This window comes from Echiichthys vipera (assembly GCF_963691815.1).
Source record: "Echiichthys vipera genome assembly, chromosome: 5".
In the NCBI taxonomy this organism is placed as follows: domain Eukaryota; kingdom Metazoa; phylum Chordata; class Actinopteri; order Perciformes; family Trachinidae; genus Echiichthys; species Echiichthys vipera.
In genome coordinates, this window is record NC_139830.1 from 10,095,548 (window position 1) to 10,114,605 (window position 19,058).

Here is a 19,058-nt window from a genome sequence, read left to right on the forward strand (position 1 = left end):
CCTTCTTGTTTTTTTAAAGATATTTTCTGTTTTTATATAATAATAATAATAATAATAATAGTAATAATAATAATGACTATAACTGTCCTTGATATAAATTCAATAGTATTTTTTCTCTTTTTCAAATTTTAAATAAATCATTTTGGCAATCCTCATATGTTGTCACTTCAGAATAAAAGAATACTCAAGTACAAAATAAAAACTGTGAGAGAAAATTCATCAGAAGAGGAGCGAGGTGTGAGAGAATGAAAAGTGTGAAAGCAACAGAGAAGAGCGAGAGAGGAAAGAAAGAAAGAAAAGAGTGAACGAAAGAAAGACAGACTCAAAGAAAAGCATCCACTTCAGACGCATGTCGGAAACGGCTCTATATACAACAATTTCTGTTGTGGTAAACTGTCCATCCTGTGCCTGTCGTCTGTCTCTTGTCCTTCCTCCTCCAGTGTGTCTGCAGCAGTCCGGTGTGTGTCCCAGTGTTATACCAGAGTGTAAGACTTGGCATAGGGGTTGTTGCTCTGTTTCAGGTGTCCTCTGGAGTCTAGCAGTGACTCCTGGGAAGTGCTGAGCTTGGCAGCCTGTGCTTGGGCTAGGTCTCCCGTGGAGGGGACCTCTGCCCGGACCTCACCCCGGGCCTCTCCCCTCTCCCGGGCATCCCTGTGGGGGAGGGTGGAGGCAGTTCCTGGCTGCCACTGCTGCACCTCCCTGGGTGACGGCACCTCCATGGGGGTGGGCTCCATGGGAGGTGGCCGCTTCAAGGTACGGCTCCTCTGGGGTTCCAGGCAGGTCTGACCCATGGCTCCTCTTGTCTCCCCTGTAGCACCAGCACCAGCTCCACTTGCTCCTGCTCCTCCACCTCCACCACCTCCACCACCACCTCCTCCTCCACTACTGCTGCTGCCACTGCTGCTGCTGACCCCTCCACCTCGGGCTGCCAGTGGCACGCCACGGTTCAATAGGAAGTCCATACGAAGGTAAGGCGGCAAATGGACCAGCTCTCCTCCTGGAAGGGAACAGGAGACCAACAAGTGACAGTTAAGGTTTAGTTCAATCATAGTTTGTGTCCATGCACAGTTATTATGACGTGTTGTTGGACAGTAATCACAATAAGCAGAGTTGATTGATTTCTTTGGTCACTTGGAGGCAGCAAAACAAGCTGTACAAACACGTTGATATGAATGTATGTCAGTGATTGGTCACTACAGACGGTAGAAAAATTAAACCTGTAGTACACTGTGATCAGTTTGAACATGAAACAGTTGTTGGCAAACACTTTCTTATTTACACATCAGACTGGGTACATCTGACAAATATAAGCATGCATCCTTTTAGCTCTGTGTTTGGACTCCGTCCGCTCCTGAGGGAAATATCTGGCTCTTTAGTTGCTAATTACAGCACTGTGTTCACCAGCTTGGCACAACAGTATCTTTCAGCTGTTAGGTGCAGGTAGCTTACAGTGTTTTTCTCTTAAAATGAAAATTCTGTGTAAAACCATCATCATTTAATGTGTTGACTGTGCTTCCCCATGCAGTGTTAGCCGCATTCAGCTGTTAGCGACTGTAAGCGACTGACCTGGATTTCTCGGTTAATAGTTCTTCCGCGTAAAAAAATGTCTCGATTGCTTATTTGATGAGCGCACTTGCTGAAAAAAACCCAGGGATGAATTTAAGCTGGAATTTCACTTTAAGATAAGTCACTGAGCACTGCTGAAAGCCCTGATGAGAGTAAGAGCGGAAGTGAAACAAGAAGGTAAAGTTGTGGGTCATTAAATCAAAATCACCGAGTTGTATTGGGGCCACTATAGGTTAAAAAAAGAAAAAATATGAAGCTGTGAGAGGGATGTAATATTTTCAGATTAACATTCTAAATTTATGAGAAAAAATCTCATATTCCCTAAACTAAATGATGGTAAAAGGTTTTGCCACCTGCAAAGTCGGATGCCAATTCAAGCAACAAATGCTTACTGCCAACTGATATTGTAAATATTATATACTGGACTACTGCAATTCACTATATTCAGGCCTTCCCTAATCTACCATAAATCACTTGCCGATGGTCCAAAATGCAGCTGCAAAGATGTTGACTGGTCCTAAAAAGAGCGAGCACATCACCCAAGTACTAGCCTCTGTCGTCTGGCTCCCCGTTCACTTTAGAATCCAATTTAAGCCCCATCATCATGCCTCAATCTAAAAAGGTGACAGGGCCTTTGCAGTTGCTTCCATGTTTTTAAATGAGGGCTGAAGACACATTTTTATTCTCTGGTCTTTTTAGCCCACTAATCCCTCCTCAATCAGTTATCATGTTTTAAATGATGTGCGTGTGCATTGCTGTTTATTGTTTGCTTTGTTATGTTCTCTTTGTGTTTTGTAATTTACATTTTTATGTTCTTCATACAGCACTTTTGTGCTTTTTGTACAAGACTTTGGCCAGCTTAAACTGTGTTTAAATATGCTCTAGAAATAAACTTTACTTACTTTCTTACTCATTAAGTCTTTTGCAAACTAATTTGCATGATTCTAACTTGATATATTTAAAAACATGCTTTGAGATAAGCTTATATTCTGGCTTTGAGAAGTATCCTATGAAGTATGACTGCAAACAGGATTTTGCCAAACTACACAGGCCTCACCCGCCCCCGACTGTTGCTGTTTGCAGATGGGGTCAGCTTGGTTCCATGATGATATTATGAAGTACCTGCTCGCCCCCTCAGACTCTCTGGGATCCCCACTGTGTACAGTATGTGCGCTTATCAGGTCTGTGTCTCCCCACAGACTCCATTTGTATAATTCCTTCCTCTCGTTTTAAATTAACTGCATAGAGAGTTGAAAATCCTATTTAACTCACATTCACACTGTTACATTTGCTCACCTCGGGCTCTTCTGCGAATATGATTCACATAGCTATTATTTTAATAAAATAACAATTTTTCACCGAGTGTTATCTAATTTAAAGTTTCTATCACAAAAAATATGCAGAACATATAGTATCAGGGAGGTGAATATTACAATCAGGGACTGATGCAATGATGAAGTTATTCAGTTATCTTCTCTTACCGTGAAGAAGCTGAATGATGGACTGTGTCTATATATACTACATTACTTTTGCTTAAATTTGGTAGTTATCAAACTCCATCTCTGCTGCAAGTTTGGCTGCACTGTAGGAAAGGAAGAACTGGAGTGTTTTTAGGAAACAGAATAAAAAAGATTTAATACCTTAACTGAGTGATCAAACACGATTAAAAGCTGCCTCTTTAAACTTTAACTAATTGTCTGAAGTGTTAGACAAGAGGTTTTGGTTTAGTGAGTTTATGGTACCTCTTACTGATTGAATTACATATTTAACAGAGTAAATTAGCCCATCACAAAAGGGTGTTGAGTTGCCAGATAAGCTGCACTGCAGATGAGCAGAGGATCTGTCTGTGATGTTTCATGGCTGCTGAAACGTTCATCTTCATGTTCATCTTTCAGAGGACCAGAGATCAACAAGCGTTTAAAGGGGTACGATTCATCGCTAAAGTCACTTTTCAACACATGTTCTCTCTCCCACACGTCTCGACACGCTCACGTGTACACAGCCAGCACATGCACAAATGCACGTTTATACCGTGCCGTGTGTACGCACACACTCGCTCCCTGCCAGCTACTCGCCGTTAATGCCAGCACAGACTAGGCCGTCTCTGCAGATTCACTCCAACATTGTGACGTTGGAGAATAGATTCCTGGGTTCACAGGGAGAATGAATAATTTACTTTGTTTTATAATAAGTGCAATTAGTGCCAGCACAGATGATGAACGGTAAGGAGTGTTAATTGAATTAAATATAGATTTAAGTGTTTCTGTGGGAGCTCATTAGGAATGTACTTTTAAAATTCATCAGCGTGTAAATTGCAGATCTTACAGTAATAGGGCAGTAAGGGCAACAGAAATACAACAATAACTCTCTGCCAAGTCATTAATCTGTGTTAGTGTCTGTTGCATCTTCAGCTCAGTGCTTTTCGTTCTGAAGGGTGATGTCTTAAAATTCTCCGACCCGTGTCTCCATATTGTGTGTGTCTGTCAGGGACACACATCATATTTACAGGCTTGTCATAAGATGACTGCTGCCTGTAGCCATGTAATTACCAGCCATGCTATAAAAGTTTATGATCAAAGTGCTGAGGAACAAGCTTTAATAGGACACGGACCCAATAGATTTGATCTTGTGAGGCACTTAAGAAGAAGAGCACAAACAAATAAACTGTTTCTCTCGTAACAAGTCTGTTAGGTGAGGTTGGTCATATGAAATGAGATAGGCGAGAGAGAGTAATGAGACGCTGCCTTTGACCTTTCTGATGGAAGGTGAGGTCAGTTCAGGTCAGTCAGGTCAGTCAGGTGTAACAGAGACAGAGATGGCGTTGAAGCTGGGTCATTCACCAGCTGTCAATCAAACTGCTATACACTGCAGCTTGGTTTAATACTTTAAGTGTGGAGAGAACTTGTACTGACACGATATACCAAAAAAAAAAAAACGATAAGCAGATGGACTCCCCATGTCCACAAACTTTTGTGTACTTTTGGTCCGGGACTGTTGTTCGTGGTTTGGGAGAGGCCCATTTGTTCTAGTTAAAGGTTTTCTTAAAGCTGCACTCGATATTTTTTTATATGAATTCTGGGTTAGTTGACTTTAAGTGAGAGGACGTTCCTTATCAATGGTTTTGAAATGATCAACATGTGGGCGTTACCATGGTAGGAGTAGTTAACAAGAAATCAACAGTCAACCTTTTCATAGGCAGAAACTAAGGATGACCATTAGTCAGAGCAGACGCTTATTATCTTTTAAGCACTCTGTCAATAAAATCATACGTGTAAATCCTTGCTGTATCTGGGTACATATTAATTGTCAGAGTTTCTGCAGGCCTCTCAGAAAAACAAATTTTACAGTTCACTGACTGTAGAGTCAGCTGAAATACACAACATTTGACACAGCTAAAAAAAAGCTGAAAACACTAATACTCCAAAAAATGTGATAAACATTTAGGTCTGACTCAGTCAAAACATTAGAGGCGTGCTTCCAGTTTTCTTTAACTTTCTATATGGGTGCATGTATTGCTTTTTCGTGCAATGAAAACACAGCTTGTTACAAATAATCAACCCACCAGGAAACTGTAGAGGCGACACAGCTTGATTCTTATGCCTATAATGTATCCCCTAAAGTAACTGACACCAGAGTCTAGCACTCACTCACCAGCCTAAAAGAGTCTGGTATTACACTGAACTCCACTGCGGCGGTTAAGTGCTGTTTTGTATTGAGTGACAATAGCTTCGGATAAGGTTGACAAACAGCCTTTACTTGCCCTCTCTCCCTGCTGAACTGGTGATATGAGTCTGCTGTCCTGTGCAAAAACGTTCAAAACATAATGAGGCCTGAAACTTAAGAAGCAGATCTGATGGCCTCAACCCTTGTCTGATCAAACGCAGGATTGTGAGAAGTGTACCCTGTTGTGCACACACAGAACATTTCTGTTCCTCGGGATGCGGCACCTCCAACAACGCTAATCATCGGTGGCCCCAGACACGCTATTACATGACAGCAGATGGGATGATGGATGAGCTGTGTACAAGTGTCTGTGTGTTTGAATATCTAAGCTTCTGTGTGTGGTCTGCAGCTCTCTGGCATGCTCTGCCAGACCTTGTAACTGATCTGCAGGGCTACCTGGAGAAGCAGAGGGTCGCGTAAGGTAAGACTACAACCTGAGCTGAGAGGAGCGTAGGACAGCACAGCGCAGCAGGTGTACTAAAACTGCAGATGTAATGAAAGACTTGAGATGAAGCCATGATGTAGTCTGAAAAGTAACATAATTTACTGGCAAAAAGTTTCCTGGATTCCTACAATGTAAGGTATCCCTGTTGTGCTATTGGAGGAACTCGATTTCATAATTCTCGCTCACAATGTGTGAGGAGCTTTCTTACTGTGTTAAGGCTCTAAAAGTCAGAGAAAACGAGGAGCTACACCCTCAGCAGGCCTAGAAAAAAGTTGTTTAATAGTTTAATGCTTCTATACTGTATGTAACAGCAGTCTGAAAGCTGAACAAAGCTGAAATAAAATTAAAGTTTGCATCGGTGGCCATCAACAATTGTTGTTTTTATGAGTTAATTGAGGGGTTTCTGTAGTCAAGAAACCATCTAGAAAAAAGTGTTTTAATGGCATAGTGAAATAAAAAAATATATATTTTCCAAGTTCTTATCCTGTGTCCCAGTTAATTTTTCAGTTATCTTTAGTCATATGTTTAAAACTTTTGTCCAAAGAATACTCTTGTGGGTGAGAAGCAAACAGTCCTTTCCGTATTCGCTAAGCTAAAACTAGTTTTGGTCTATGGTGATCCTAAACTGGTTTGCTGTAGTAAATAACCATGAGAGCTAGATTATGATTATTATTGTGTCCTGATGGAATGGAAAGGGGCCAGGGGGCGGTTCAGTGATTGTTGGGGGAAGTTGAATGAGTTGTGGGGTAAACTTCCTCACCAGGTCTGTGTGCCTTGGGCACAGCCATGGTCATGACCCGACTGACATCCTGAGGTTTGGGCGGCGAAGCGGTAAAGCGGCAGATGCCTGACTCAGACGGTGTGCTGGAGGTCAGGCTGTCAGTGTAGTCGTTGGTCCCTGCTGTCATCTGTTCAGATGAGGTGTCAGAGATGAAGCACTCGGTGATTGTGAACTTGGCGTGGCGGAGCTGCTCTTCCATCTTGGCGTGCTCATAGGCTCTGGCCAGCTCCTCGTAGGTGGAGGATGCACTCTCTGTAGATACCATGCTGCTCCTTGCACGATCTGAGAAATACACGTCATGATACAATTAAAAAAGACTATTATTTTGGCTTGTTTTTATCAAATACTGTACAGATTAAAAGTATGGGAGAGAAAGGGGAATGGAAGCCTCAGCCAAGAGTACGCCCCATAGTTGCACTTTCAAATGGAAAAACTACTGCCAATGTGTTTTGGAGAACACAGAAGCCAATGTGAGACATGCAGATCACCGTCACACTTGACAATGTCACAAAAGCAACATGATTTCTGCCACACACGCCCCAACTTTCTAGTCCATATTGCGCCTGGATAGCTGTCATGGTCACACCCAGCTCTACTCTACCTGTATCCTGTGAGGGGCTGACACTGTAGCTGTCGCTCTCCTTGTCCACAGATCCAGTGGCGCGTGGAGTAGGGAGTCTCCAGTCAGTGGTCAGGGTGTGTGAGGAGCTGGTGGGGTGCGGCCGGTTCAGGGTCCACTGGCTGGCGTAGCGGCTCCTCGCCGCGGCAGGACCAGCTTTGGCAGTGCGTCTGGCAGTGGGATCTGGTGAGGAGAGAACAGGACGAATGGTTGGCAAGCAGATCGAAAAACAGCTGCTCTATTTTTCCATTCACTACTACTGAAAGTGTCAATAATTCCTCGTGTCCTAAGAGCAAGCAGGCTTCCAGCCATCATGTCAAATTAATGCTATTTGTCTACACTGAATTTGTTAAATATGCACTAAACATGTGGAAGAAGTTCTAAAATAGGCTTCTGAAGAATTTTCAATCTACATGCACGAGCTGACTTCTGATGTGTTTAACAAATGAGGAGGCAGCGCCTTCACATCTCATGCCATGTCCTAAACCCTCGGCTCTGCCACACACATACAGGCCCACTACTCTGGTCTTACCTTATCCTGCCCCGATTAGCTCCAACAACACATTTGCTTTGGCTTTTGTAATGAAAAGAGTCGTATAATTAACTGTTAAAAGTTCAGCTCAAAGCACTGCACAGCATTGTGTTGTAAAAAGAAAAAAAACGATAGAGTTCTCTTAAAACAGCGAGCAAGCGAGGGATCGATTACTCAAGCCCATCAATGCTTCTATCGGTTTATCTATCTATAGAAGATACGCCATCAAGTAAGTCAGTAATAGAATGGGAATAAAATATTTCTGTCATCATTGTACAGAAAAAAAAAAGACCAATTTAGGGATGGCATCAAACAAACAAACCAATAGGGACATATTGTCCTCCAGCAACTGGGGGTCTAATTCTGGATACACACATACCAATGAAGGAATCCCCCACCTTCAGTTGCAAGACAATGTTAACAGTTGACTGTTTGTGGATCATTCATACAGTGACCCTGCTAATATCTAAACATCTGTTTAGATGTGGCTCATCAGGAACCAAAAACAACATTTATAGCAGGAACATAAGCAGTGGAGAAGGGGAATAATATGTCTTTCCCACTGTACTCTGGTGCACATCTACAGTTCAGCCCTTCAGCGAACACTGAACATTAACATCCCACAGCTCCCTGCAATGACATTATCATCCATCTCAAGATCTGTCTCCATATAGATATATAAATAGTATCATATTCAGCCTGACCCAGACAGGCTGCTGCTCTGTGCACCACTGGGCCAAATCAGAATAAGACCCTTTAGAAAAGGCCTGGATTGGATCTGTGCAGAGAAGAATGGTGCTGGTAATTGTAGTAGGTCAGACAGTAATCCTATCAGCGGAGATGGATGGATGAAATGATGGAGGTGTTTGGCCAACAGCAGGGAGGAGGAAAAAAACGCGTGAGTCAGCAAAGAGGGTTCATGCCCCGCTGGCCGGGTTAAACGAACCAATCATACGACTATGTGCTAGTGTGTGAATGCATGTAGGTGTGATATTGTTCTGAGCGCTTTATGTCATTGCGCATGTGTTTATATTATACTGAGCCTCGTGTGTGCATGTGTGTGTGTGTGTGTGTGCGTGTGTGTGTGTGTGTGTGTGTGTGTGTGTGTGTGTGTTTGTGTGTGTGTCTGTGTGTAACTGAACTTTTGTGCATCTGTTTCTAGGAGTGTGCAACTTAACTGCAAATTAAACCATTCAATTAGAACAGTGTCTGTACTAAAAGTATAAAAGCTAAAGTGAATATGAGTAACGGTATCTGAATCTGCGTTGGCCAATTTGGGAGGGAAAATATCTAGTCGGCAAAAAATCCTTTTTAGTGCACCACTATTGTGTGTGTGTCCATGTCTGTATGTGCGTGTGTGCAGTCAGGTCCAACTGGCCAGTTGGAGCAGGGCAATCAGGTGAGGACGTGTCAAGAAGAGGCAGGGAGATCGCTACTCTTCATCTGTTCTGCTTCAGTGGAGCTCAAACACCAGAAGCCCAGAGGCCGCTCTGCAGCACCGCTGCCGTGTCTTTGTAATGTCACTGCGGGAAGGCGGCTCACATGCGGTATGAGGTCAGTCTACGGTTAAGCTAAGACAAGATGGAGAAACTATTTGCCTTGCATATAATTCAGATGAATGTGCGATGAAATGCTATAACCAGTGTTTGTATTTTCTTGCACCGAGGCACAAATCTTTTAAAGTGACATCCATCTACGAGAGTATATCTACTGTATGTAGGAAAATAAGCAGTGCTAGATTCATGGCTGCAGAGTAACCAGATAAAAACCACAAGACACTTTGTCAACACTATGTTATTGTTAGTAACACAGGACTAGTATTAATATTAGTAGTAAAGTAAATAAAGGTTGAGCACTGACGGTGATGGGACTCACTGGTTCCAGGCCTGGCATCGGACACATCCACCAGTGGTCCAGTGGCCTGGGACAGAGACTGGTAGTGGACTGTGTGGGTAACCGTGGAGGATTTTTGCTTATTTGTCTCCCCAAAGTCATTGTCTGTCAACAGCACGGTGGACCTGTCATCTAGGAAAACAAAAGACAAATAGAAAAAACAATTAGGTCAGTCATAAGCACAATTTACTGTCGAGCTCAAGGTCTCACTTCAAGTGTCTTACCTATTGTCTCCATGGTGTCCCTCTCCTCGATGAGGAGCTGGGCTCTGGGGATGTCGATGTGCATTCTTAATGTCTGCTGCTGCTTGTTCACTGTGTCTGGAGTCCTTGTGTTCTTACTGAGGAGATTAATGAGAAAATGTCATTACTTTTCAGCTGCATGGTTCTGCATTGTATCGCAGAAATGCTAATTCAATTCCATTTAAGTTGATAAGTAGCTGTAAGAAGGCAAAAGGGACAGCATATCCTGAGCGTAATATATTTGACTTTTACTGATAGATACTGTAACTCCTGGCTACATTGTGATTTATGGTTGCTGCTTAAAAGAATACAGAAGGCATAAATTCAAATTAAATATACATACCTCATCAGCATTTCTGCCAGGCTTTTGGCATCTGTGAAGTCAGCAAAGAGGTAGTTAATACCATAATAGTACTGTCCTAGTTGATAAGCTACAGCTGTGGAAATACTCTACATCCACTTATAAAAAGACAACAAAAATATGATGAAAAGTTGGGAAAATTAACATGGATGTGTTCAAACCTGAAGAGACAACTGCTGAAATTTCTAATTATAAAATCAAGCTTAAGCCTCAGTTTTGGTTTGACACAGTTAAACTGAAGCAGTGTAGGTGTTTTAAAACGTGTGTATAATACATGCATATGTGCATTTTTACTTTATAAACCGCAATTTGATCTTCAACCAACCTCTGAGTCTCTTGAGCCTCTGTTCCCTCCTTCTCCTCTTTAGCACCATGAGCATGATAAAGACCAGCACTGCTACCACGAGAACAGAGGTGATGGTCACCACCATCTTCAGACCCCCGCTGCCTGACATGTTGTCAGAGATGGGATCTCCTGTTTTCAGCAAGGGAGGGATGGTGCCTTGGAAAAAAAAAACATTCAGGGAGTTATGAGGAATTAAGACACCAAGAGTCTTATCTTCATGTCCATCTGGAGTGTTGCTACTTTAATCTATTTGATGACAGAGAGTTTACAGAAAAACAACAATAACAATGTTGAAAAAGAATGGTAAAGGGTGGGAAAAAAAACATTATTATGCAACACAGTCGAAGATAATAAGGATGAAAAATGCTTAGGAAATACAATTTGGATATTGATTTTCTATTATGCATTCTTTTAATGAGCATCCTTTAAAAACAGTGGGTTGATCAACACAATTTAAAAGGCAATGCTGGCTGTTTTAAACACATTTGAAAAGTAATTCAAGTCCGTTGTTATTCGCTAACTTGAGCTTCAGCACACAGACTGAGAGACACACACACGCACACACACACACACACACGGTTAATCATAGAGGGCCACAGTACAGAAACCTTTAGCTGATCGAAGTGAGGGCACCAGGTTTGTAGGAGACTACGGACCCACTGTCAAACAAACAATAGCACACACACACACACACACACACACACACACACACACACACACACACACACACACACACACACACACACACACACACACACACACACACACACACACACACACACACACACACACACACACACACACACACACACACACACACACACACACACACACACACACACATCATCCAAACAGGCAGCTAACACATCACAGCTGCATGAAAGTCTGGAGTGTACAACATAGCTCTCAGCACCTCCTATCCTTTTCGTACATATCATACACTTCCTTTGTGTATTACTGACACAATCTGTAGCCTGAGGCAAATAAAGCTCCACCATGAGAAAGGAGAAAATGAAGACCATGCCCATTTTCTTTCTCAGCAGAGCCATCCTATACCTGCCAATTTGCTCTTACTCTGCCGATACTCTTAGACTGCATACTTTACTTTAGATATGACAATGTTTTAAGGATGTTGTAATGATTAAAAATAGTAATTTTGGTCTTTTTTCTTCATTCATTTGTGTGTTGATGTGAAACATAATGGTGCCATGCTCCAGAACTCAGTTACAGAGCTGAGGATGAGATCTGATCTTAAATGACCCCTGAGTTGCTACTTCTATTCCACCCTGATCCAATGATCGCCGCAATCTTTGCAACTCTGTGAAAATCTGTTTAATCCAAACTCACTTCCGTCAGCATTGAGAGTAGCGAAGGTGATCCTCTTTTCTGCTGAGCCGGCGCTGTTGGTGACCTTCATCTGCAGTTCATACCAGGTCGCCTCCTGCAAGTCGTACAGGATGTAGCTCTTGGTCAGCGATGTGCGCTGGGCAGTGGTCCAGGTGGCCGACTCCACTGCTCGATACTCCAGTATGAAGGAGGTGATTGGACAGCCGCCATTGTTCCAGCCAACCAGGTTGAGCCTGGCCCTGGTGGAGTTAATGCTGGTGAAAAGTTCATGTTCTTTGGCAAACTGCGGTTCTGCGGAGAAGATAGACAGAAGGTGATTATGCAACTTGGAATATGATGATCAACAATTCACAGTTTAAGATCACAGTTCATCACAGCAAAATGTCTCACACAGTCTTCCAACATGAAAACTTTTGAGGACATACAGTAAAGAAAGTCAAATGATACATCCATACTAGTAGACCACCTCTAATACATACGAGTTACAGAGAAATATAATCACTTTCTTCTGGAATGGGCCACTACTTCTTTTTTTTTAATAAGAGTTTTATGAGTTTTTAAGATCGGTGAAAACAAAAATCTAAATCAAATTTCAGTGACAGTAAAAAAAAAGTATTCCCTCACCTACTTTCATTCTACCTCCAGAGTTATCAAAAGAAATTGCAACATGACAACAGGATTAGTTGCTGCATTGAGACTCAAAACTAAAAATGTAGCAATCAAATTTCAGGTCACTACCTTTCCCATGGGTCTTAGCTTCAATGATCTCACTGATGCGCCCCGGCCCCACTGCATTCTGGGCCGTCAGGGTGAATTTGTACCAGGTGCCGCACTTCAGGTTTTCAAGACGATATGAACGCTCACTGGGGCTGATGGGGAAACTGCCCCACTGCTCACTGTTGTCCTCTGAATACTGCAGGATGTAACCTGGGGAAGCAAGCGGTGGGACAGGAGAAAATTGGGGGACACAGAAGATTTCCAGTTACTTTAATTTAGGCATAAATTATAATGAATTATTAGTGGACATTTTGTTTGACTGAGAAAACAACAAAACTATAAATCTTAAGCGTGTACAATGTTTGCCTATGAATCTGTAAAATTGTTGTATGGATGAAAAATGGAGAGAAAACTTCTGCAAGAGTCACCAGAGGAAACTTTATTGTTAACTAATATGGTCATCCTCTACACAATGGACATTTTAGACATTTCAGTCACGACTCAGCTTTCATCAGAAAGTTTTTGACTTTTAAATACTGCTTTGATCAAATACCAAGGGGTAATAATGAGTAGAAATGTATTTTTCCAATGTCTGTATCCTACTTTACCTGATTTGGAGCTAAATAGTATAAAGGTACAGGATGGACATAGCATGGACGTGTCTGGATAATGTGAAAATGTCATAAAATCAAATAACCATTTATACCTGACATCAGGACAATAATCAAGGTTGCAAATCTTATTTAATATTTCTAAATACATACACAAGATCAAGCGTGTCTATCACACAACTATGGCTCAACTGACCTATGGAAATCTTTCACAATATTTTACAGATGCTAACAGGAATCAAGTTATAGTTATTAATGTTGGTTGAATTAAATGAGTAAATAAGTGTTGAACATAGGAAACATGTTGACCTATGGGTGGCACCAAATAAAGTCATTAAGATTCACCTACGGGGTACCAGGAATGTCTGTACTGAATTTCATGGCAATTCATCAAATCGTTCAGTTATATTTTCAGTTTTATCTAAAAGTGCTGGGCCGACCGACCATCATTGTCTTTTGTAGAGCGTGCTGCACGCCAGGCTAAAAATAGACAATCTTAAGTGTGTGTGTGTGTGTGGTTGTGTGTGTGTGTGTGTGTGTGTGTGTGTGTGTGTATTTTTTGGTGATGGATGACGCTGTGAGCAGGGAAGCCAAACAAATATCACAGAGAAGGCATCATGAACAGCTTTTACAGTGACTGCAACTCTAAAGACAGGAGCAGATGATTAGGAGCGATGATGAATCACCGCAAATAGTCTCACTGTGATTGCACTTTCTTTAAGATGGAGCGCTTTAATCTTTCACTTAAACAGACCTAATCTTCCCTGCTGCTTTTTAATCTACCTTTTAGGACTTGAGGATTCAGCTCAAACCACCGGATAATGAGAAACAGGAATGTTAGACCAGAGTAAAGGAGAAGGTGACATTGGTTATCATAGGGAGCTGAAGGGAGGCGATTCTTTTTATATGAAGGGCAATGTGCGTTGTTGAAGCACATTTGTGTATATGTACTACACATTAAGTTGTGATGAAACTGTCCGCTGTGCTGTTTAGGATCCATTTGTGATGTGCGCAACTGTGTGGATCTCACCTCTGATGGAGCTCCCTCCGTTATCTCCAGGTATCCATGACAATGTGATTGATGTGGTGGTAGTCTTGGTAACTGTGAGGCGTGGCTGGTCAGGAGGAACTGAGGACAAACAGAGTTCACCGCATGGTTAGTATTCTTATTAAACTTCCACATGTCAGTGCCTAATCTGTAACATGCAATATGGTGACCCCTGTTGGGACTCCTGGACAAGGTGGTGGTTTGGTTTGTTGAGGATGTTTTGTTCCCTGTCTTTTGTTTCTTTGAGCTTCTAGGAGCAATGTGTAAAGTAAGTGGAAGAAACCTTTGTGCTTGGAGATCTGGTGGGTTAAGTCACTGTTGTGTTGTGTTCACCGTGATAAAGAAATCTGTCACCCAGTGCAACATTATGGCTCTTTATTGTAAAAAGTGAGATTTCCATGTCTTTTTTTATTATAAAGCAGGTCAAGGAGCTATATAAATACTGTGAAAGTATCAAGACGCTTAATCCACAGAGAAATGACCACAGCTCGTATTCAGAAACTGAATCACTGAGTGCTCGTCAGTGCGTGTGCACCTGATTCCTGTAAACGTGCCTGTGTCTTCTCTCATCAATAAACCGCAGAGTATGCGCTACACAGAGGTAGGCTGGCTAACTTACTCATAGACAGCTACTGCTAATGTCTTTTAGCGTATGCCTAGCTTGAGGCACCTTCTATTTTTATGTTGTTTCTATTCTGCTCTGTAGCACCTTGAGATTGTTGAATGTTAAAGCGCAAAACAAATACAATTTATAATGTAATATGTGCCTTTGACATTGTGACATGTTCGAAGGGGAACTGTGGCGTTTATACGAACTGTGCCTGACAGTCAGCTCTCAAACAGTTCTGCGCTGAGTGGACAGGATGATACGGGCGCAATGGAGTTTTGCAACACAAACAACAAGCTCTAGTTTTTTTTCTAAAAGTGTTGCCGACTGCAACTTTAACGAACATAAACATGCCTTAAAATGAGCATGAGTGTGGGACCTTTAATGTGTCCTCTACAACTACTTGCCTTGGACCTGCAGGTTGAGTGTGATCTCGTCTGACCCCCAGTTGTTGCTGGCCACACAGCTGTAGTTCCCAGAATCCTCTGCTTTCACCGTGCGGATGATGAAGCTGCCGTTGCCATTGACACTACGACGACCATCCACAAGAACAGGCGTAGGAGTTCCATTAGTGCTGGAAAGACGGACGGAAACAATAGTTATTACTTCATTTCTATACCCCATGATGAAAAGCCATTACGATTGTTCGATATTCTGTCCATGCTGAGCAGAGCTACGTGGTTGTTTGTGTGTGCCTTACTTTCCCTTGAGCCACTTGATGGTAGGAGGAAGGTCTCCGACAGCCTTGCATGGTAAAACGATGTCCTTCATCCAGGGAGTGGTCACTGTCCCATTGAAGGTCAGAATCCTGGCTGGAGCTAAGACACACAGAAACATCCACAAACACGTCACTATGTTGGTGGTCCAAAAATGGATGACGCTTTCTTCAACTGTCAAGGAAATAAGACATAAGTTCCCACACCTTTTTGTTCGATAAAGAAGCTCTTTATGTAATTGACACATTATATTCTTGATCAGTTGATTCCATTGAATGTTCACTTTTGAATGATTTGTACCTAAATTAATCCATATTCTAGTGACAATAAACATTTATAAAGTTATTAACAACACACTTTTACATATGTTACTGTTAGCATTGATACTTTTACATTAGTTATTAGTAATATTAGTAGTAGTAGTAGGATATTAGTTTCAGCAGCAACCTCTGAAGAAGAAAAATGAAGCCAACGCAGAGGTGCCAAATAAAATTGCAGTTCTTCGAATGACCACTTGAGACTGGCTCTAAAAGCAAGTCAATCCCCATAGACCCCCATGTCATAATGTCCAACCTTACAGTAAGATAAACATGTTTACAGCCTCGTACAAAGAAACGGTTTTGATACAGCTAATTTCCCCATTCATTACAACTGTACAGGGGTTTAAATTTCAGGTCAGGTCGCATTGGGTCAGCCCATGTTTTATACAGTCTATGATTTCACACAGAAGCAGATACATAAAGCAGTGATATTTCACACAGTTCACCTATGAAAATGCATTTCACTTCACCGATGACAATAACTGTATGAATCTAAACAATATAAAAGGTTATTGTCGAGCCAGCTCAGTTAGGGTTGTGTGTACCTTTGACTAGAGGCTCCACTGTGATCTTCTCACTGTTGTTGCCATGACCAGCAGCCGTCACAGCCACCACCCAGATACTGTACTGTCTGTTTCGAGCAAGATTGGGGATCCTGTAGAAAAATACATCTGGATACGCCTCAAACTCGCTCATCACCTATAAAACGGAGGAGAGATTAATGTATCATTGGGCAGCAGCAATGCAGTCCAGATTATTAGCATGTGCGAACAAAAATCCATCATGTTTGCGTGTCATAACATACAGAGGGTTTGACTCAAAGCTTCATGTCACATTTTAATGTTTGAGCTACTTAAGAAAACAATACCTAGATTGGCAGAGAAAGTTTTGAAAGAGATCACTTCCTTTGGTATACAAATGCTATTACCATCGGATGCAGGTTAGAGCAGAAGACGATGTATTTCCTGATGATGCCGTTGAGTTTGAGCGGCGGCAACCAGGAGACAAACACCACGGAGCTGCTGGAGGCTGCGGCCTTAACCCCCGCTGGAGGACCAGGAACTGGGGTAAGAAGAGAAAAGTGCAGGTTCAGAGGAGCCCAGATAAACATACTGAATATGTTTGCATATATAGTTTTAGTATGTTTTGCCAAGTAAATCACACTGAAATACAACGAGTGATGTATTCACTAGCACTATAAAGCATAAGCAGACAAAATGATTTGTTGTATACACCTTGAAAAAGGTGGTGAAAATGTTGTGTTATAAGTGGTCTATAAGAGTTCCTCCACTGCACAGCACCATATAACCTTGACTTCATTGTTTTTGATGTTTGTACAGTAGCAACTCCAACATGATTTACAAGTAAGAACTTTGGGTTAAAGGCAAACACTAGTAAGATTGTCAGTACAGTAAACATAGATTTGAGTGTGTTGTTTCTGTTACATCTGGTAATGTATCATACCATCCTCTTTAGTTCGGACGTAGATCTGTTCACTGCGGACGCCATCTCCAGCGTTGGTGAAGGCTAAGACCTGGATGCTGTAGTTGGTGTACTTCTCCAAACCGTCCAGCTCCAGAGACGGCTGATTGGTGGTCACGTTCCTGATTTCTCCCAGTTCTGACACAGGAGAGCATTTACATTAATTAGCCTAGGCATCAAAAGTGGCATGCCCCACAGCGGTCTGGTGCAGCTTAGTGTGATAATTATGACTACCAACAATGGCTAATTCAGCACTCAAAGGTTATCCAAATATTGGAGAGCATCAGTGTATGAATGAATTAATACAGTAAAGAAAACATATGGTAAGAACTTCTCTGCATAGATATTTTTACTTTTATTGCTCTCTCCTCCCTCCCTCCCTCCTGTCACTCAGGGCTGAGGCAATGGGCCTCACTGAGTTATTGTATGGTGAATTATTGATGGAGACCAGCCATACTGCAGGGTTGGATCGCTGCTATACAGCAGGGTACATTCAAGGGAAAAACACCAGGAACCACAAATATTCCCTCTGTGCAATTCAGACTTTGTATGTCCACTGTTGACCAGCATTAGAACAACGACAATCTCATACTGCAGATTGTTGTAAGTGCAGATAAGTTGGTGAAAATCACACTTTGACAAATGATACAGTCGGATAGATAGTAGATAGAGTAGTGAATGTGCTATTATTGTCCCACACAGAGATGACTGCTGTTGGTGATATATATCTAGAGATTTAGCAAAATTATATGAAGAAATAAAAAGACATCTTGAATGATCCAAGTTACACCACCTACAGTTTGACATTACCACAGCTCCCCCTAGTGGATGAACCAGGACAAGCAGCAGCAATGAAAAGTTATTGTAAGGTGCAGTATGGACCTGAACGGCAGGTAAATGCCATTGATGAATAAATCATTTGTTCATTTGGGTGTGCTGATGTCAATACCTCCGTCAGGCAGGTTGGCCCAGTAGATGACTCTGTACCCCTGCAGGTTTCCGTTGAGAGCTTCTCTGGGCAGAGGCATCCAGGAGAGCGAGATGACCTCCGGGGACTTTGCCACAGCCAGGACATTTTCAGGAGGCCGAGACGGCACTGCCAGACACGACAAAGGGGGGAGAGAAAGGTGGAGCTAAATTGAGGCTGAAGGAACGGAAATACCTGTGACTGTCTGTGCCGTTACCCCCTGTAGGCGATACTACAAATTACTTTAAAAACTCAAATATTACATCTGGAACATCTGGTTAGATACACAAATCATTTTTGTACCGCGTCCATTAATGAAACAGGATTTGCATCCCTTTTTCTTCTTTACTGAGAGAACTAGATCTAATAATAACCAGAGGAGACATAAGTGAAAAGTGGCTGAATGTTTTAGCGACTCATGTTTCATAAATAATGACAACTGCATCCTCAACAGTCAGTTACAGACACTGCATCATTTAGTAACAATGTTCAGCATGTTAAAAACTTTTTTTTTTATCAAAGCAGGTAAATTTAGTTGGAGAAATATATATATATATATTTTTATGTGAATAAAGAGCATTTTAATGACAAAAGAGTATCTTTATATTTTGTAAAATCAGCCATATTTTTAATCAGAGACTTTGGTAGGACTGAAGATCAAGCGTTTGTCTGATGTCATTCTACAACTGTCCAGTAGAGGGGAGCCTTTTCACAAGAATGAGTTGGAGCTTGAAA

At 41.9% G+C, this 19,058-nt stretch overlaps 1 protein-coding gene across 2 annotated transcripts in view; it reads right to left on the reverse strand.

The window, feature by feature from the left end:
* Positions 1-473: 473 nt before the first annotated feature.
* Positions 474-19,058, reverse strand: part of dscamb (Down syndrome cell adhesion molecule b) — a gene marked incomplete at both ends in the record, with an annotated part of 124,166 nt that continues 105,581 nt past the window's right edge. The window contains 17 exons of one of the 2 annotated variants that reach the window (XM_083914539.1): positions 474-841; positions 944-997; positions 6,495-6,797; positions 7,117-7,317; positions 9,527-9,691; positions 9,784-9,899; positions 10,145-10,175; positions 10,488-10,664; positions 11,856-12,146; positions 12,594-12,782; positions 14,214-14,312; positions 15,246-15,412; positions 15,539-15,656; positions 16,420-16,573; positions 16,803-16,936; positions 17,339-17,494; positions 18,306-18,452. In XM_083914539.1, coding sequence (XP_083770665.1) covers positions 474-841; positions 944-997; positions 6,495-6,797; positions 7,117-7,317; positions 9,527-9,691; positions 9,784-9,899; positions 10,145-10,175; positions 10,488-10,664; positions 11,856-12,146; positions 12,594-12,782; positions 14,214-14,312; positions 15,246-15,412; positions 15,539-15,656; positions 16,420-16,573; positions 16,803-16,936; positions 17,339-17,494; positions 18,306-18,452 — 2,870 coding nt within the window. Of the gene's footprint in view, positions 998-6,494; positions 6,798-7,116; positions 7,318-9,526; positions 9,692-9,783; positions 9,900-10,144; positions 10,176-10,487; positions 10,665-11,855; positions 12,147-12,593; positions 12,783-14,213; positions 14,313-15,245; positions 15,413-15,538; positions 15,657-16,419; positions 16,574-16,802; positions 16,937-17,338; positions 17,495-18,305; positions 18,453-19,058 lie in introns of both variants that reach the window. The other variant, XM_083914538.1, reaches the window with a different exon arrangement.